Source organism: Xenopus tropicalis, chromosome 3, assembly GCF_000004195.4.
Source record: "Xenopus tropicalis strain Nigerian chromosome 3, UCB_Xtro_10.0, whole genome shotgun sequence".
Lineage (NCBI taxonomy): Eukaryota > Metazoa > Chordata > Amphibia > Anura > Pipidae > Xenopus > Xenopus tropicalis.
In genome coordinates, this window is record NC_030679.2 from 63899424 (window position 1) to 63920781 (window position 21358).

The 21358-nt window shown below is 36.6% G+C and overlaps 1 protein-coding gene across 2 annotated transcripts in view; it reads right to left on the minus strand.

Annotated features, from left to right (window-relative positions):
* arid2 (AT-rich interaction domain 2) overlaps window positions 1-21358 on the minus strand; it is a 52865-nt gene that overhangs the window by 26400 nt on the left and 5107 nt on the right. For both annotated transcript variants that reach the window (XM_002932805.5, XM_018092278.2), the window contains exons 2-5: window positions 20096-20189; window positions 14255-14352; window positions 2570-2703; window positions 2216-2434 (exon numbers count right to left, since the gene is read on the minus strand). In XM_002932805.5, the coding sequence (XP_002932851.1) occupies window positions 2216-2434; window positions 2570-2703; window positions 14255-14352; window positions 20096-20189 (545 nt within the window). The remainder of the gene's footprint in view (window positions 1-2215; window positions 2435-2569; window positions 2704-14254; window positions 14353-20095; window positions 20190-21358) is intronic.

The window sequence follows — 21358 nt, forward strand, 5'->3', positions numbered from 1 at the left end:
AGGAGGAGGCATTTGGATTTTAGGGTATTTCTTAATATGACATCATATAATTCTTTCACTTATGAATGAAGAGTGATATCCCTACAGTGAGCACCAACCATTTGGGTTTTTGCTGCGCTACCATCATTAATGTGGGAATGGTCTTAAAAGCCCTTGTGATTACATGTGTGTGGTTTGAAGTGGGTGCGGTTTAAAAAAGCGGAGTGGTCAAAACTGTCTTCCATTATCGGCACTCCCCCATGCTGGCCAGAAAAATTCCGGCCCTTTGTACCACAGAAGTTGGACAGCATTGATATATGCAGTTGTCTGCACTTACAGGGAAACTAAACCCTCCTTCTTGACAAAAGCTCCATCAATTAGGTTTATGTAAAAAAGTCACATGAGCACAGACATTCCTGATTCCACAGATTGTACAGACAAAACAGGCATATATGTATACAGGCATATGCTTCCCCTTTAACTGAAAAAAAAATGCTCATATTTAAACATGCCAAATTAATACTGGTTCAAATGTATTAATCACTTTTCACTTACAAATCTATCCAGATATAATTTTCACAGCATAGTTACATGCATTATTACAAGTCTACCTATTTTCCTAAGAGCATTGTTTTAAGTAATAATAGCTAGAATAAGCCCCATGGTTTACAACTACAAAACATTCCCAGAATTTGAACTTGTATTCATCTGCAGTATCACTTATCCTACTAAGCAAGCAAGCAAGCACAGATTGCTAAAGCATAAACTGAATGGGGTCTGCAAGCAAGATAAGCCATAAAATATTTAGAACAAATATGTGGACTCCCAGACAATCTGTTGTTTGGCAAGGTCACTACAGCAATACAACTAGAGAATTTGAATCTGTCAGTTCCTAGATATAAAAAAGTTTTTTTTAAATGGGTGACCTTTGTTGTACAATTGCTTTTGAACTAAGATGGTAAAAAAAAAAAAATGAGTAACTGTAAACTATATTTTTTATTTACAATTTACAGAAATGGTGTGTTTTGCCCTCAACTGCTAGAAATGTATATACAATTACAATAGAAAGCAACTACAGTCAAAAAAGGGCTGAGGGCTGTAAGTGTAAAGAAAATGTCTTAAAATTGAACCTTAGTCTGTAAGTGTAAGAGTCTATTGCAAAAAAGTAATATGAGCTTCTTCAAAAGATCAAAGAAGTAACTAATAAAAATAAATTATTTATTAGGACATGAATACATAGGCCTAACGTGTTTCATGCACTTACTCATAGGCAATATAGGCATTTTATTTGTCCTTTAACTTAATAATCTTCTGCTTGTAGATAGCAACCTATAAAAATGTTACTTTCTTGCCAAACCTTGCACACACACTAAGGGATCTATTAGACCTCAGCTGCCTTTTTAATTTGCTTTAGAGGACATTTATCAAACATAAAATATTGTGTGTGTGTGTGTGTGTGTATGGGCACACCCCAGTGCATATTTTTAGGAACAGTTGCAGGTTGCTCTAACCTAGAAATTAATTACACACCATACTTGTTTGGAAACAGTGAATAACTATGAAATAATGTGGGTGTGTTATTGTAAGTAATGTGCATACATACAACATGAGAACTTCACAATTTGTGTGGTTGCACAACCTGTGTACTTGCACATGTGCAGGTCTTAGAGCAGGGGTCCCCAAGGTTTCTTACTCGTGAGCCACAGTCAAATGTAAAAAGACTTGGAGAGCAACATAAGCATCATAAAAGTTCATGGAGGTGCCAATTAGGGCTAAGATTGGCTATTAGGTAGCCTCTATGCACACTATCAGCATACAGGTGGCTTTATGTGGTAGTAAATCTTGTTTTTATTTAACCAAAACTTGCCACCAAGTCAGGAATTCAAAAATAACAACCTGGTTTGGGGGCACTGAGAGCAACATCCAAGGGGTTGGTGAGCCACTGGTTGGGGATCACTGCCTTAGAGAAATTGTTTTAAATAAACTTCAACACAGATGTGATTCTGCAGAGTTAAATTGCTGTGGTGGCATTCTATATCTGCTAACGTGAAGATAAATACACATAATGTGGAAACTACATTTTTTGAATATCACAAGAAAGTTATTTTATATCACTTTCAGAATGGGTTAAAATAAACAATCCACTAAGCAGATTCTACTTTTAACATTAAAAAAGCACAATTCGGTTAGTCTAATTTTTATTCATGGGTTAAAAAAAAATGTAAATTCTACTTACTGTCATCGAACACCCCAGCATTAGCAAGCAATAAGGTGATAATTTTAGGGTCCTTCTCAAGCTGCATTACATGCTTGCTTTCATTGGACAGAAGCGTACACACGTTGATTGCAAAGTCCACTTCATTTGGGAGTCCAGATAAAAGCGAGAGCACCAATTTATTGTAATCGTTTGGTGTATTAAAGTCCATAGTAAGGCCATAACTCTGCCGTAAATAATCTAAACAAAAAAAAAATGGAGGTGGGACAGATGTAAAAACATATCTGAGGTAAATCACTGCAAATGTTTTGGCTTACATACCATTTTGAACTTGAGATTCTACATGCAGATAAGAGGGTGGTTCTAAAACCTTACCTGGTATACTATGCTGCTGGTAATTGTATGAACACGGTATTGCACCAATTGGGAGTTGTTGTTTTGGATTTCCAGGCTGAACTTCATCATCATCTTCTCCAAAATGATGCACCTTTTCATATTTCTCTAAATAACTAGAAGAAAAAAAGCAATAGGGGGCATATTAATAAAGTTGAACAAAAAATGGAGTTAAAATACACCAAACATCATTATTTTAAAAGCCACAGTACACCAGATTAGATCTCTTGTAAAAGACTCTTAATTGAAAAAATTGAGTTGAGAAAGCACACACACAAGCACAAAAGAATATTACGTATTAAGTATATTTTTCTCAACTTCAAAAAATGTAATGGAAAATTACATTAAACTTTAAGGGGCATAATTGTTTAGTTTGAATCAAATACAAACGTTTGAAGATCTGAGCATGAATTTAGCTTTATCGTATTATTAACCATCAGCAAGGTATGGCATATTCCAGAACTACTCTTATTTTTGTACATAGACTAATTTAAGTTTAAGCCATAGGAGGAAACATTACAACTATCCACTTTTAGCACTACCTTCTCTCTCACTCTTACCAGATCAACCATGCAAAAATAGCAAAACTTTCACAGACACTTCACATGCATACTGGAAACCACATTATTTTCTCTGTTTCACTTTATACCTCTAAAACTAGCGACTGAGTCCTACTGTTACAAAGAATTCTTTTATGTTGTGATGACTGGTCTGTGCAAATCCTTCTACCAAACAATTTGGCTGTACATACCCTGGTGCAACTGAAAAACAGGCTGACAGGTGATGTCCATCAAAGCATGTATGAAAGTAGTGTTCAGCCTTTTAAAGGGATACTGTCATGATTTTGTGGTATACTTTTTATTTCTAAATTATACTGTTTACATAGAAAATAAAATTTTCTTCTTGGACCAACAAATGTATTTTTCTTTTAGTAGAATACTGGTGTATAGGTGCCATCTCAGTGCATTGTGCCTGAGTCTGAGCTTTCAGAAGGAGTCAGCGATACACATTAGAAATGCTTTCAGGTAGCCTATTGTTTCTCCTACTCCCATGTAACTGGAGGAGTCCCAAGCCGGACTTGTATTTCTTACTATTGAGTGCTATTCTGATCTACTGGGAGCTGCTATCTTGTTACCTTCCCTTTATTCTGCTGATCGGCTGTTGGGGGAAAGGAAGGGGGGTGATATCACTCCAACTTGCAGCGTAGCAGTAAAGTGTGACTGAAATTTATCAGAGCACATGATTGTGGCACCCTGGGAAATGAAGAATATGACTAGCCCTATGTGACATTTCAAAACTAAATATAAAAAAAATCTATGTGTTTTTGAAAAGCAGATATCAATGCAGGATTCTGCTGGAGAGGCTCTATTAACTGATGTGTTTTGGAAAAAAGAAAAAAAAAAAACATTTTTTCCCATGACAGTATTCCTTTAACATTTATATAAAAATATTCTTGTTTATGCTTTTTTTTCTAGTTTCAAAAGAATTTTGGACAGGAAATAATTGTTCATACCAAATCTGCCCCCAACCCAAATGGTTTTAACGCTTTGCTTTCAGGAGAATCTAGGACAGTGATTAGGAATTTATTCAGTATCTGACCCAAACTGGCCACCATCATCACCCTTGGGCAGTCTACCTCACAATTTTGTAATCTAAGAAACCTTGAAATGCACAAGCCTTCACCCTTTGTGTAGTGATCTAACCCATGGATCAATGAGCCATAGGTATAATAAGAACAGTAACTCATTTTGCAGGTAATATCATGTATGGATCATTTTCCTTAAAAAAATTATGCTAAGTTGACTCAGCATTCTCTCCTTTACCAAGTCCTTAAAGGGCACACAAAATTTGCTTTTGCAGAAGTAAAGAAAAATTCTAAGTAACTTTCCAAAATATTGGACTTTCAAATGGTTTTAAAAGAAATAGTAACACTTAGGGGCTGATTTACTTACCCACGAACGGGTCGAAATGAGTCCGATTGCGTTTTTTTCGTAATGATTGGTATTTTGCGATTTTTTCGTATGTTTTGCGATTTTTTCGGATTCTTTACGAATTTTTCGTTACCAATACGATTTTTGCGTAAAAACGCGAGTTTTTCGTATCCATTACGAAAGTTGCGTAAAAAGTTGCACATTTTTCGTAGCGTTAAAACTTACGCGAAAAGTTGCGCATTTTTCGTAGCGTTAAAACTTACGCGAAAAGTTGCGCATTTTTCGTAGCGTTAAAACTTACGCGAAACTTTGCACCTTTTAAGTTTTAACGCTACGAAAAATGCGCAACTTTTTACGCAACTTTCGTAATGGATACGAAAAACTCGCATTTTTACGCAAAAATCGTATTGGTAACGAAAAATTCGTAAAGAATCCGAAAAAATCGCAAAACATACGAAAAAGTTGCAAAATGTTCGTTTTCAAGTCGGAACTTTTCCAATTCGGGTCGGATTTGTGGGTTAGTAAATCAGCCCCTAAATGTTTCTAAGTAAAAAATCTATTCTACCCTGCCCCAATAATTGCCCTATCCTGCACACAGTTTATTATTTTGAATGCTTTATTAGAAAATATCTTCTAAAACTTGGCTTCCGGTCATTTCAAATTTGGCGATACAGCGATATTCCCTCTGTGCAATCCACCATGCGACGATCAACATCTCCTCCTTGTCCGACTCAAAAACCGGAAGTCAATTGTTTGCCTGTACAGAAGGAAGGCTAGGAGGAAATGCGGATTGTTGCATGGTGGATTGTGCAGAGGGAATACAGCCCTATTTGAAATGACCGGAAGCAAAGTTTTAGAAGGTATTTTCTAATAAAGCATTCAAAATAATAAACTGTGTGCAGGATAGGGCAATTATTGGAGCAGGGTAGAAAAGATTTTTTACTTAGAAACATTTAGCGTTACTTTTCCTTTAAAGTTATTTATAAATATATTGCAATTATATATTATATATATTTGTATATGCAATTAAAGGCAGTTTGTGTCTGCACTGCTGGTCCACACATTTAACTAGGTAAATAAATAGGCTCGTCCTAAACATACTTTTTGCTATTGTTGAGTTTCCTCCGGGTATTTCGGTTTTCTCTCACACTTGAAAAACATACAGGCATGATAACTGGCTTCTGACTAATCTGACCACAATGTGTAAATGTGTAAACAATAGCTATATTGATTTTACAAACACAATGCATCTGCTGTGCTTCACCTATTTATAAAAGTTACAAAACATATTTTACATAATTTAAAAAAAAAAAAAAAAAAAACCACAGAATTTTAGAATAAGTGAAAAGCATTAACTTCAGTCAAAGATTTTAACGTCCATACTGAATTCTAAATCTCTACTGCACTCCCCACAAACAATTGCAGTAAACCATGAGGAAGTTGTCAGCAAGACCTTTCCTTGGAAAAAGACTGATACAGTGAAAGTTGCAATGGAAACAAGGCAAAATGCTAGTAAATGTCTTTTTGAAGAGAGTATGGGAATCTCTGTAATTATGACACTCAAGATTACTGTAAATACATTAAAGGCATATGGTATCTGCCAGCAAAATGCATTCATCTGAGAAACATAACAAGTTTTTAATTTCATTTGTAGTATGTTATAAAAAAGTAAAAACCTAAATGCCATACTGCAGCAAATGGAGGTATATTTACAGGATTTTTTTGAATTTCTAAAAATAGATCCCAAAGTGTTAAAGACTTAGTTGTGAAAGAATATCAAGTCAGAGATTCCGGTCGCATTTCTACCTATTGCTTTATTCAATGATAAAAACCTGATGCGTTTCGTGTGTTCCCACACATATTCATAGGGCCTATGAATACGTCGAAACACGTTAGGTTTTATCACTGAATAAAGCTTTTTGGAATTTTAAACCGCTACTCTGGAGTCCAATGAGTGCATGCTGTAAGTCGTACATTTGGATTTTGAGGTTGTGTCTTCCCTTGCTGCGGGTCTGGGGCATTGCACCCGGGCCACCGAGAGGAAGGAGCCTAATTTGGTGAGTGCTAAACTTTTTATAAGAAATTGTTAACTTTAAAGTTCACCACCAAATACACAAATAGGAACGACTGTGAGCCTCCATACAACTAGAGTAAAGGGTATTTCTACCTATTGACATCCTGACTAAAGAAACTAACTAAATTCACCCTATGCTGGGAAAGGCTGATACAGCTTGCTCGCTAACTCATCTTGTTAAAATTTCCCATATTTCCTATTACAATGGAAAAAGAAATTAGTAGAGTGCCTGGTGGCAACCACCACGGTGAGCCAGATTAAGTTTATTTGACTTACATATGCTGCGAGTGGCGGAGGGTTTGTGGCAGGAGCGGGGGGGGTTTGTGGAGCTTGGGGGGGGAGTTTGTGGCAGGAGCGGGGAGTTGCAGAATCTTTGTGACAGGAGCGGGGAGCGGAGCGGGGGCTGGCTTGTGCTTTTCAGCCCATACAGACACGCTGGACAAGATGGCAGCGCCGTTCACTGAAACAAGTATGTAAGTTCTAGTATGTGTATCTCTGTAAATCTTTCATTAGGCAAGCCAGGAATATAGCGTTTTTACACAGCAATAGTAGTACTTTTTAATAGTGTGCTTAATAGATTTTGACTTTCCTTCTCCTTTAAGCGGAAAGGCAAGCAAAGGAGATAAGACAAAGCTGTAGAAAAAAATAAGTGAACCTCAATGCAGGTACAACATTTTTAAAAGACGCATATTACAGAGCGGTTTTATTTAATGCTATGATCCTATACTTAGATGTTAAAAAACCCTTTCAATACAAAATTTTGCAACCACTCAACAAATCATAAGCTGATGTTACTAATGACAAAGTGGGGATCATTAAAATCTCTACCCAAAAATCTGAATAGTGTATATTAGAGGTTAAAGATGGCCTCAGGCAGCAGTACCCTGCATTATTCCAAATGCAGCAAAAAGACGCTCCTGGTAACTTTAAGAACTGAAATTTTAATCAGATTCTTTTTTACTGCAAAAAGGGTTCTGGAGGCCTTAGACTGGCAAAGAAGCTCAAAATACAAAATGTAGTCATTTGAATCTATTCTTTGTAGACTTCTTTACAAAAGAAATTAGAACTGGTAAGCCTTCATTTCATGAAATTTCACCACTGTTTCTCTTCCTCAAAATACCCTTTAATTAAATTCTATTGGAATTAAACTGAATCAGCAATTAATGTGAGTGAAATATTGTTAGCTTTTATAAAGTTATGATTTATTACACCTTGCAGCATCTGCAAATAGAACAACCAGGATGAGCTTCATATGATTCATAAGTGTTTATAACACATCTCTCCTGAGATATTTTCAAGGTGATGTTAAATTAAAATACCAATCTATGATTACAGCATAGAACTGTAGGACATTCCATTTTTGTCTTAACATAATTATGTTGAAAGAGTTATGTTGAATTCTTTCTGCTAGCCTGCCCAATCATCTTTGGTAGTATCAGACCACAATTTGACTAGCTAGTTAACTGAATAAATAGGAAAATAAATAAATAGGAATAAATAGGAAATAGACTTGTCCTTTAAAACAGCATAATGTGGCCTGAAAGTTAAAAATCTATTCTACCCTGCTCCAATAATTGCCCTATCCTGCACAACATTTATTATTTTCAATGCTTTATTAGAAAATACCTGCTAAAACTTGGCTTCCGGTCATCTGAAATAGGGCGATACGGCAATGCAAAAGAAGCAGAATCCACTATGCGACGATCGACTTCTCCTCATAGCCTTCCTTCTGTATAGGAAGGAGTTGGGCTAGGATCGATCAATCGATCGTCGCATACTGGATTCTGCATCTCCGTATCGCCCTTTTTCCAGAAGCAAAGTTTTAGCAGGTATTTTCTAATAAAGCATTCAAAATAATAAATGGTGTGCAGGATAGGGCAATTATTGGAGCAGGGTAGAATAGATTTTTTTACTTAAAAAATGTTAGTGTTACTTTTCCTTTAAGCCTTTTAGTGCTGGGGTCCAGAGTCTGATTCCAACCAGGGTACTGAATGGCATTTTCAAGAAGTTTGCATGTTCTCGAAATGTTGAGTAGTTTTAACTTTAAACGGAAACTAAACCTTTAAAAAATGTAGGTCTCTATAAAAATATATTGCACAAACAAGCTCATATGTAAAACCCTGCTTCATCTAAATAAACCATTTACATACAAATATACTTCTTTAATAGTATGTGCTATAGGGTACTCCTAAATAGAAAATTGTCATTCTAAGAATTAAGGGCCGCCTCCTGGGATCATAGGATTCCCAGTGCACACAAACAAGCAAGGGCACATATACATGCTAGGCCACATCAGCCAATAAATGGAGTTCTGTTTTTTGCTTCCATACTACTTCCTGTTACAGTTACAGCTGCATTATTTCTGGTCATGTGATCTCTGAGGGAGCACACAGCCCATCACGAAATAGTGGATCAAAGAAAAGGATGTAAAAGGGCAATATTTACTGATATATATTAAAGTTTGCTGAGATTCTTTAATATGTCAATTAACATAATATAAACTATCTATTGATTAAGTATTGATTCTGGGGGTATAGTTTTCCTTTAAGTACTGTTGCTTCCTTCCAAATACAAATATACAGAGGCAAGGTAACTGACTCCTGCTAAAATGGATACTACAGCTTTCATGTCAGGGAACCTAGCTTGTAAGCTCAATAGGTGCAGGAACTGATGTAAACAATGTATGCTCTGTGCAAAGTGATAAGTAACAATATTAGCACTTTATAAAAGATTATAACATCTTCCACCAACAACAACCAGTTGGGGCTCATTTAGAAAGTAACTGGCCAACAACAGAAAATCCAGTCACTAAGGACTGCATAGGACCATGGATGCAACCTACCGTCGACAGGTTGGCAGGGTCCATAAGTGATCAGATGAGATGTTAACATCTATGACTATTCTTATCTCCTTCTTAACCTTTGAGTGCTGGTCATGTGAATGCGCTTGAATGGCTGAAGCCTGACAGCCATTATAATACCTACAGTGCTGGCAGTCAGTTCAATAGCCACTGCCATAAAAATGTTATCAAGAAGTTGAGTTTAAGAAAGATGTTTTGCAGCATATCCCTAGGCTATTCGATGTGACGTGTGAAATCCAATGGGACCAAGCTTTTCATGCAATTTCTCTACTTACTTATTATGGCATTAATCCATAACCCTAAAATATAATGTCAATAATCCTCTTTTTTGCAAAGAATTCTAATTTAGACAAATACTACAAGCAGTGCAGGTGTATCTCTAGTACCATCTAGTGGCTACACTTCTGTTGCTATAACTGTATTAAAATTAAGAAAATAAATAAAATTGGAACTGTAATAAGAACAAAAAGTATAAGTGTAATACATTTCATAGAGTGAAGTCTTTATGACCAACCCAGTAAATATCTTTTCTCATTTAAGAATATTCTGTTCACTGTACTGCAGTAATCTTTTGTGTTATGATATAAACGTTCATCTGTATGACAAATGTTTTACGGCCCAAGGGGAAGGTTTGTTAACAATTCTGGTTGTAATTTTTCTATGATTGCTGAAAATTACAGAGAAAACTGTTTTTTTGTGATTTTGATGTTTTACTGTAGTTAGTTAAGATATGTATTTAAAAAAAGAAAGAATGTTGAAAAAAACAATGACTTAATCTAATACCTGCCTAGATGCTATTCACATTAAAGGGAAGTGTATTTAGTGGCATAACGACCATACAGCAGACCCCAGGCCATGGGCTCAGAATTTGGGGTCTGCTGCATAGCAGTTCTGCCTTTCTAGCTGCTTCAAACTCACAGCCTGGGTGGCAGCAGGAGGGGGGTAGGAATTGAGTGCCAAGAGCCACAGGTGCACCTTGTACCTTGCTCAAGTATATCTTCAACATTCAAACAAGTTGCAGTTTGTGTTTTTTTTTAACCCAATTGCGGTTTTAAGTCTTACTGGATTTTCATTGTTATAAATGGAATCAATCCATTTCTGATTTTTCATAAATATGAACCCAGTCACAATAGTGCAAATATCGATAAACGTTTCCCTGAGCAAAGGATTCTGTTTTGTAGCATATCATTCAAATCCTGTTCTGATAAATGAGTCTTACATGTTTAAACATTTTAAACAGACATCATTAATAACACAGGGTTTTCACTTTGTTTAACGGATAGTATAAGAGCAAAACAAAATGAATAGTGGGAAGGAACACAAGTTTAGCTTCTGTGCTTTCATTTTTCTGGAATTCCCTAAACCTCATGCTTATCCACTAACATTTTGGCCAGTCACATGTGGCATACCATCCACTTCTCTCTGCCTGCCTATAAGCAGCCAGAAAGAAGCAAACCACTCTCATCCACAGTGCCATGTGGCTGACAGGCACTACGACAGAAATTGTAGCTGCACATGACAGCAGGTCTTCTTTTTGCGCCCTGCCTGCAAAACACAGGTGGAAATATGCAGATGATACACTACTTATTGCGGTGGCCTTAAAGCTTGGCCAGGACAGCCTATGATCAGATCAAATGCCTTCCTGAATTTAGATTGTACATGCAATAGAAGACTTGTGGTAAGTGATAAGGAGGTTTAATGGAAGCCTTAACACCTAAAACAAAGAAAAAATATATATATTTTCAGCCTTTTTTAAAATTTCCCCTGTGGAAATGTAACTGGTCCCACAGTATCCTTGTTATTTTTGTTTTTTTCTCCTCAAACAGTTGAGTTTATCAACTATTACATTTACAGATGGATCATTTTAGAAGAGCTGTGCAAAACGGAAGGGTATCCTTCAGCAGAGAGAAATCAAAAACAGCTAAAGCAGCATAAAAAAGGAAGCAGGTAAAAACAATGCACCGTTATGGGAGAGAAGCAGGACAAAAAACACAACTGTCAGCTTCTCTCAAGGCCTAATACCTGTGCTTGATAAGCAAAATTGCTGCCATTTTTCATCAAAGAATGCCTTTGCTGTTAAATGCCAAAGTTCAGAAACCAACTTATGTCCTGTATTCAGGTAAAAAAGACTATTCTTCAGTAGTATCTGCAATCTTAAAGCTGTTAGGCATACACTAAAGCTGACTTGGTTCTAGCAGTCTATGTGAATTCAGTACAAATAATAGTACCCTGTCTGGCAGGGTGATGACCAGGTTTTGTAATTGAGCTTGCGACCTGTGTAAGGACAGGACGGAGGGGACCAGAATTTATGTGAAGCTCACAATGCTGGCAACCTTCCCTCGATATTGCAACATGCTTAGCAATGCAGCAAATACATAATGGACTTATCTAAGTAGGCTGTTTTTCACTTAAATTGTAGAGTGATAAATAAGGTAAATTTTGTTAAATTTGATCAATAGCATTATCTGAAACATGTGGGGATCATACTCAAAAACACCGAAAAACATAGTAAGAAGGCTACACAATTTAAAAGGGGTCGTTCACCTTTGAGTTATTGTTTAATATGATGTAGAGTAGAAAGTAATATTCTTGGACACCTTGTCTTCAGTTTTTATTAGTTGTAGTTTAGTTATTTCATTTTCAGTTCAGAAGCTGTCCAGTTTGAAGTTTCACCAGATATTTGGTTGCTAGGGTCCAAATTACCTTAGCAACCAGGGAGTGGTTTGGATGCGAGACTGTTATATAAATTAGAGAGGGCCTGATTAGAAAAGAAAGTTACAAAAAGTAACAAAAATAAATCTGGAGCCTCAGAGCAATAGTTTGTTGGCTGTTGGGTGAGTGACCCTCATTTCAAAACTGAAGAGAGTTTAAAGAAGCAGATAATTCAAAAACTATAATAAAAATAAATAATGAAGACTAAGTGAAAAGTTGCTTAGAATAGGTCATTCTATACCATACTAAAAGTTAGCTTAAAGGTGAACCACCCCTTAATGGCAAGTAAGCCTTTAGGTTACATTTCAAGGTACAGGTATAGGACCTATTATCCAGAATGCTCGGGACCAAGGGTATTCCGGATAAGGGGTCTTTCTGTAATTTGGATCTCCATACCTTAAGTCTACTAAAAAATCAATAAAATATTAATTAAACCCAACAGGATTGTTTTGCATCCAATAAGGATTAATTATATCTTAATTGGGATCAATTACAAGGTACTGTTTTATTACTACAGAGAAAAAGGAAATCAGTTTTAAAATTCTGAATTATTTGATTAAAATGGAGTCTATGGGAGACGGGCTTTCCGTAATGCGGAGCTTTCTGGATAACGGGTTTCCGGATAAGGGGTCCGATACCTGTATATTCTGAGACACATATAGCATATATCTGCCAAAAATGCAATGTCTCACGTTTTGTTTTTGCGGATCAACTACATGTGCCTGCAGACAAGCGTATTCAATGCTTTTGGGTGCAGGCACCGGTATGAGGATTTTACAGTAGTGGTGTGTATTCTTGGCAAGAAAAAAAAACAATTTGTAACATATACATATATCATTTGCAATAGAAAGGGAGAATCAAGGGCATTGCTCTAATGAAAAATTGATTATTTTGTATTTAGTGTGTTATTTTCACAGTAGCTTTATTCTTCACTATTTACTGTCTATTTTTTACGTTCTAATTTTTACTTTTTATTTTCATTTTACACTGTGTTGTGATGTGTCCCATGGTCGTGACGTGTTGACATTGGCTAGACTGCTAGCCGAAACGTTAGTCCATCTGAAATAAAGCATCTATATATATTTTTTAAGACCTGTAAATGTGGTCCTACTATGTTTCTAGAGAGATATATTTAAAAAAAAAAAAAAAATGCAACACCTAGGGAAATGGCAAATTAGAAGATTTTGTGCATGCGTGAAATCTGTGCTAACCAGAAAAATGAGCAAAGTATTTTTCTGTGATAAAGATGGATTGTAAGGTATTTTACATGCATTAATCCAAAAGTAAGTTAATGGCAACACATTTTGAGGAGATTTATTGTTTGTGGTAGAGCAGATGTCCTGCAGGCTACAAATCATCTGGTGTGCCATAGGCCTAGGACCTATTTTTCCACAAAAAAAAACTATTCTAGTTTTTAATGTTATTAAAGATGTACATTTGAAATTTCAAATGACAAAAATGTCAAATAATTCCTTATGATACCGTACATTTTATGGTCGAGACTTTATAGTTAAAATTGAAGCAACAAAAAGGCATGTAATATTTGCTTACAGCAGCGGTTCTCAACCTGTGAGTGGGGACCCCTTTGGTTGCTGAACAACCCTTTCACAAGGGTTGCCTAATACCATCGGAAAACACATATTTCTGATGGTCTTAGGAATAATCTTATGGTTGGGGGTCACCGCAACATGAGGAACTGTATTAAAGGGTCGTGGCATTAGGAAGGTTGAGAACCACTGGGTTACAAACAATGGCACAAGGAAAGCGAGGGTGTTTTGTCATCAGAGCGATTTCCGGTTAAGCAGGCAGGTGACAAAATGCTCCAAACTGCCCTCCATTTCAGCTGCATTCACCTGGACTGAAAGGCCCACAACATATATTATTTTCAAAAATAAAGGTATATAACCTACAACCCCAAGGGTAATATAAAAATATTAAAATAACAATTGTGCTAAGGTGACGGCAGTCTTTGAGGCTGGACTGATGAACCTAAAACTTACCATACAAACCTTGTTTATATCAGTCCTATGAACAAGATAAAGTGAATACAGTAATAGTGCAAGCCACTTTTGAGAAGTGTTCAAACTTACCGCAGATAATACTGTTTCAAAGCAAAGGCAGCATTGGCGCAACCTCTTGGAAAGCTAAAGTCCTCTCCTATTTCACCCCACTGATTCTTTTCAGATACCTACAGAAGAGTATATGAAACGGTCTTAAAAACGGTTATTAAAAAAAAACAAATGTTAAGTTTAAAATGTTGTATGGCAATTTCTGCTCAGAAATGTTTAAAGTTGCAACTGGCCCTGGCATTTGCTCTTCAAGCAGCATATTTGCCTAAGATTACATTGGGAAGCAGCAACAGAAGGAGAGCAGCATTTTGTCTGCCACTACTATTAGGCAGAAAACAGAACTGATCAAAATGTGACAATTTCTAAAAATCTATTTGTCGACAACTAAGGGAAGAAACATGTCATTTAATATGTTGTTGTTCAATATTGTTATATCAACACAAACAAAATGTAACAATCTAGTTGTGTTTTATACATGAACAATACACTGATGGGTGAAAAGGAAAAAAAAAACAAAAACAAAAAAAACGTTTTCATACAACCAATTGCCTATTATCCATTTTAACACAAATCTAACAGTTTTAGTAAATACAATATAAATTCTCACTTATGTAGAAAAAGGACAAAGGCAAGGCAACATATTAACTTTTATAGCGTGGGACTTGCAGGATATGGGGCTGGGAACATCCAAGACCATCATATTTAAGTTGCTATCAGAGCGAGAAAAAAAGCTAGTGATACAAGCAATGTTACATTTTATACATTTATGCAATAAACCAGAGCAGCAGGACTAAAAATACCTTACTATATCATTGCTAGTCATAGAAAAACACCTAAGTGCATATTTTAAAAAATTAAATAAGATATTCCTCAAAATAATGCTAACCGAGCAGTACTGTTATGCAAAATTGTCCTTTTCCTTGCAGAGGGCAGTTTTGATATCTCACATACTTTTACAGATTTTATGTTTTATTGTCACAGAACATGGAATCAGTTTTTTTTAACACAAAAGACTCACAGTAGATTTTCAACCAGTGAGAGAGCCAGAAGCATTTGGACCCTGTATTAATTTTAATCAGACATCATTGACAAAACTAGGTGGTAACCACAAAAAGCTTACACAGAGAACAACACAAAATTCTAAAAACTCAATTATTTTCATTGTTACAGATTAAAGGAGACATATTGGATAAATGGAAAAAAACCCTAATCCTGTAGGCAGTTATAATAATAATATATGGTGCTGGTTTCACTTTGGGTAAAAAATTAATCCTAACTGTAAAAATGGCCCTTTACTGGAGCTCCCTATAGATCCTATCAGTTTTCTATCCATGTTTCAAATGAAGGGTAGGCATGTCCTAATGATCTCTGCACAGTAGGAAGGGGACAGCCAATCACAGCCTTGCACTCACACAAGCAAAAACAGGCTTCAGTTCCCTATCAGGTCAGCCTAGCTACTGATTGGTTTCTATCCTACAGTGCAGTGTGCTGAAAGCCGCCGGCTCCCCTGCACATCCGGAGAAATTAGCCAGCAGGAAGTGGAACATATGGGCGGGACTAGTGGGGTTTTGGTGGAATTTCTCAATAAATCAGTCTGAAACACAACTTTTTTCAAGCACAATCCTTCTATATTTAGAGGAGTATAATTCACTGGTACATTCTTAATTTTTGTATGATATGTCTCCTTTAAGCAATTTATGGAGTATGAGCTAGTGAGATTGCAGAGGCACCAGGCGATGCACACGAGATTGTATGTAGGTCCTCCCCAGGGGCTAACCCTGGTAGGGAGATTGTATAATTTATCATATATATAATGTTATATGTGAGCATTCAAACAAATACAACACAGTTTTTGCACACCTATATAAGTAAATGGTATTGAGATTTAGACATGCTCATTTTAGAGAAAACCTGAAGATTCATTTTGGAAAGGAAGAACATCAGTAGATCCCATAACCCAAGATGGAGCATACAAGAAACATACATATATCATTATACTCCCCAATGTCTCTAAGTGTATGTTTAGGGACTACATCTCATCTGAATGTTCCAGTGACTGCAGGGAGAGAGGATAATTTATCCCAACTTGGAGGATCTGTCCAAATTTTTAAAATTATAGCAGCAATGCTCTTCCAAATTCTTTATTGCATATTTTAAGATAACCCTAACTTGTTTCTGCTAAGCCTTGATAATGTAATCAAATGTGAAAACAAATGGATCCTGTCATGATTTTTATGGTGTACTTTTTAATTCTAAATTATGTTTACATAGGAAATCACTCACTCTACCATCTAAAATCTTAGTCAAACCAAAAAAAATTTTTTTTTTAGTTGTAATATTGGTGTGTAGGCAGCCATCACAGTGCATTGTGCCCATTAGAACTGCTTTCAGATAAACTATTGTTTCTCCTACCCCCATGTAACTGGAGGAGTCCCAAGCTGCACTCAATAGTAACAAATCAATAACTTTTAGCAATACAGGTGTCAGGGTATCTTGCTACCTTTACATTTTTCTTCCAATTGGCTTTTAGGGGGAAAGGGAAGGGGGATACTATCACTCCAACAGCAGTAAAGGTGAGTAAAGATCACAGCACAAGTCACATGGCTGTGGCACTCTGGGAAATGAAGAATATAGCTAGCCACATGTGAAATTTCAAAATTAAATATAAAAAACTTCTGTTTGCGCTTTTAAAAAGTGGATTATAATGCAGGATTCTGCTCGAAAAGCTTGATTAACCAAATGTTTAGAAAAAAACATGTTTTCCAATGATAGTATTCCTTTAAACAAAACAATGGAAAGAGTATAGCAAAAGTGTGTGACCGTGCAAGGAACAGAAAAGAGAAAGAGGCTACCAAGCGGGTAAGCTCAGTGGCTGAGATTCACAAGCCTACAACAGTTCACTAGTTGCAGCTGTATGAGAAAGTGGCAAAAAGAAAACCATTGGTAAGTAAAAACCCACCTGACATATTTTCTACAGTTTGCCAGAAGGCATGTGGAATACTCTAAAGTTAGTTGGAAGAAGGTTGGTGATTTGAGATTGTTGCCAAACAATGCACATCATCTCCACCATAAAACATGATGATGGCAGCATCATGTTGTGGAGGTGCTTTTCTGCAGCAAGCCCTGAAAGGCTTATGGGGGTAAAATGAATGCAGTCAAATCTTAGATGAAAGCTAGATGTGAAATGCAAGAAACCAGAACCTTGGCAGAAGATTTGTCTTTTAGCAAAATAATTACCTCAAGCATAAAGCCAAACCTACATGAGAATGTCTTATAGGATAGTTCACGTTTGAAATATTTTTTCTATGATGTAGATAGTGCTATTTTAAAACCCATTTGTAACTTATTTTCATATTTTGTTAATCTCCAACTTTTAGCAGCTATCTGGTTGCAAGGGTTCCATTTAGTGACAGATGCTGAATTACAAATAGGAGAGGGCCTCAATAAAAGATTAATAATAAAAAGCAAAAGTTGTTTTACATGGTGAAAAAGTGGAAAAGAGATTAAGAAAAAGACGAATTTAATAACTGTAACAAATACAAAATGCAACCAATGAAAAAGTTGCTAAGCATAAAATATTCTATAACATAATAAAAGTTATGGTAAAGCTGAACATTTCCCTTAAAAACAATTATCTTAATGCCTGGAATAGCAGAGCAGAGTCCAGATTTCTATGCAATAGATAATTTGTGGCTGGACTGGAGAGGAAAAAAAAAAATTGTTTACACATAACCCCCATGCCTCCTAATAAAGCTTGAGCAGTTTGCAAAGAGGGGAAATACTGAAGTTTAATTGTTGCAAAAGATGCATCTACTTAACTCTGAATTGAAGTGGTGTATACTTATGCAATCAGTTTTTTGTTGTTCCATTTTAATTTAAATCACTTTGCAGAGATCTGTTTTACATTAACAAGGATAAGTCTTTCTGTTCCATGACAATAACATATAAAAACTTACAAGGAGGAAAAGTAAAGTCAGGTGACCGAAATTAATTTGTGTTATTAGTTTTTTCACCAAAAAATGTGCTTGGAGACAGCTTGATAACTTATTATAATTATTACTTTTTATCATAAAATTACTGTATTCAGAGATATCATAATGACCCACCCTAAACAACATAGGAACAATGTTTGGGCTCAGACCCACAGGTTAAAAATCATTAGCCACAAGTGTCTATAAACAGCAATGCTTATATTATAGATCAGGGCTGTCCAACTGGTGGCCCGTGGCCCCCCACCTGTCTGGCTGCTGTTACTGCTTACCTTTGTGTAAGCTTTAAATGGTATCAGCACTTAGGTTAACTGGCCCCCTGCATGGTTCACACCTCAGATTCAGGCTGTAAACCCCTGTATTACATAGTAAAAATAGGGTTGAAGAAAGACCAGAGTCCATCAAGTTCAACTCTCCCAAGTAAAACCAGCATTGAAATGTTTAAACATGTAATCCTCTGTACTATACACACCTTTTAATCCCTGCATTGTTCACACCTCAGGCTCAGATTCTAAGCACCCACATTGTTCACACCACAGATGCACAGTAGGAGCAGCGCCAGCATTGTGTTACGGTATGCTGCCCGTGTCTGCCATACTCTGCCTGCCCTATGCGTGCCATACACAGACAGCATAAGGCAGGCAGATTATGGCACACATAGGAAAGGTAGTGCAGGCAGAGTATTGTACACACAGGGAGTACTCTTCCTGCCCAATTATGCCTGTGTGTGCCATACTCTGCCTGCCCTATGCTGCCTGTGTGTGCCATACTCTGCCTGCCCTACCCTGCCTGTGTGTGCCATACTCTGCCTGTCCTATGTGCCTGTGTGTGCCATACTCTGCCTGTCCTATGCTGCCTGTGTGTGCCATACCCTGCCTGTCCTATGCTGCCTGTGTGTGCCATACCCTGCCTGCCCTATGCTGCCTGTGTGTGCCATACCCTGCCTGCCCTATGCTGCCTGTGTGTGCGCCATACCCTGCCTGCCCTATGCTGCTTGTAGGAAGTGAACCTGGAAGGGATTTGTTCTGGGAGTTTGTTAGCATTTGGAAATAGTCATTATATGGTCCCTAAGGTGTGTAATTATATGCTGGGGGTTGCTGTGCTATCCACAGGGGAGGAGGAGGCATATCGATTTAGGGGTGCCTCTTAATGACATAATATATATATTCACATATGAATGAAGGGGGATATTCCTACACCAACCATTTGGGCTTTTGCTGTGCTACCACCAATAATGTGGGTATGGTCTTAAAAGCTGTTGTGATGACATGGGTGTGGTTTAATGTGGGTGTGGTTTTAAGTGGGTGCAGGTTAAAAAAAGGGGGGAGTGGTCAAAACTGGCTTGCATTATCAGCCCTCCACCATGTAGGTCAGAAAAATTCTGGCCCTCGGTACCACAGAAGTTGGACAGCACTGCTATAGATAGTTGGCAAATACATTGTACACTGCATAATACTAACTTGCAACCTTTCTTATTTGCAAAGCTTTGGCATTCCCAAATATCTAAAGTCAGTCTTCCCAGTAAACATGGAATTATGTGGCAACAGTGAAGAAGTACACATAGGAGAAATTAGATCTGGTGTGAAACTTAATGAACAGTACTGGGGAAAACATTACTTGTAATTTACAACATCTGAATGTTAAATAGAATGTATTTGCAGTGGCTGTGTGGGATTTTAATTATTTTTTGTTTTTACAAACTTTTTCCTGTCACAGAAATAAATTGCATTGCCTCAGCATACTGGTAGCCCAAAAATGCAATAAGCCCAGATCTATGTAATGTACTCAACTTAAAGAAGCACTGAAGAAGTCAATGGATCATGGCAATTTATTTACTCATGCTCTCCAACACACACACAAACATTTTCCTCACCTTGGCAAACCCTCCCAAAGTAGTGACTCTAGTGTAAAGAGCATGAAGGTCCAGTTCTCTGCCTCCAACAGCTGGAATCTTCTTGAAGCCAGACCTGCAGAGACACATGCATTGAGTATGAGGAAAAGCAGATAATACACAAATTTGAAAAATTACAAAATTCAACATAAGGACATAATTGATATATTGCTGTAGTCTAGTGGTGCGGTTTCTCTGCTCATCAAAATGTGGTTTTATTTACACCTGAACTTTTGTTCATTCTTATTTAACAGTGCTACAGAATATACCTACCTAATTTTAAAATTGTAGTCACTATTTCTGCTTACATATGGGAATATGTCATGCTATTCATGTGCCTATCTGCTTCCTTCCAGTCCTAGATGCCTGTCCACATGAACTAAGATGAGTGCAGCCCAGGACGATAAGAAAAAGTATAAGGGCCACAGACAGACAAGAGACTTTTGTATGTCAACGGAGTGGCACATAAATGATAGTCTCAGAGAAAAATACACCCCCCTCCTTTATTTAAATATTTATATATTTTTTTTGTTTACATAGATATGCACAAATCAACAGAATTGTGGAATTTTCCAACATCCTTATGGCTTACAGTGTCATTTAACACCACCCTCTGCTTTCCAGGGAATCTGTAAACCTCCCACTATGGAAAGTAGAGAATCCATTACCTAGGGTTAATAAAATAATCTTATTTCTAAATCATATTTCTATTGTTATTATGAATGAAAGAAATAGCACAACAAATACTTACCAGGAAAAATAATGAGTTTTTAAAGCTTTTTAAAAATCAAAACATTCTTATTTACTAAATATTGCACAATGGTATTTATAGCATTCCTTTATTGTCTTATATAAAAGCAAGCAAATAGATATTTTCTTAGTACTAATCTATGTTTTAACTTGTCTTACATGTTTCCCTTGGCTTGCCGAGAAATTACCCATGTGCAGTCCCATACCACCCCTGCCACCTATGATTTAAAAAGCTATCATTCAAAATTATAATTACAGGTGTCGGCCCTCTTATCCGGAAACCCATTATCCAGAAAATATAGAATTACGGAAAGTCCATCTCACATAGACCCCATTTTAATCATATAATTCACATTTTTAAAATGGTTTCCTTTTTCTCTGTAGTAATAATAAAACAGTACCTTATACTTGATCCCAACTAAGCTATAATTAATCCTTATGAGAGCCAAAACAATACTATTGGGTTTAAATACTGTTTAAATTATTTTCTTAGTA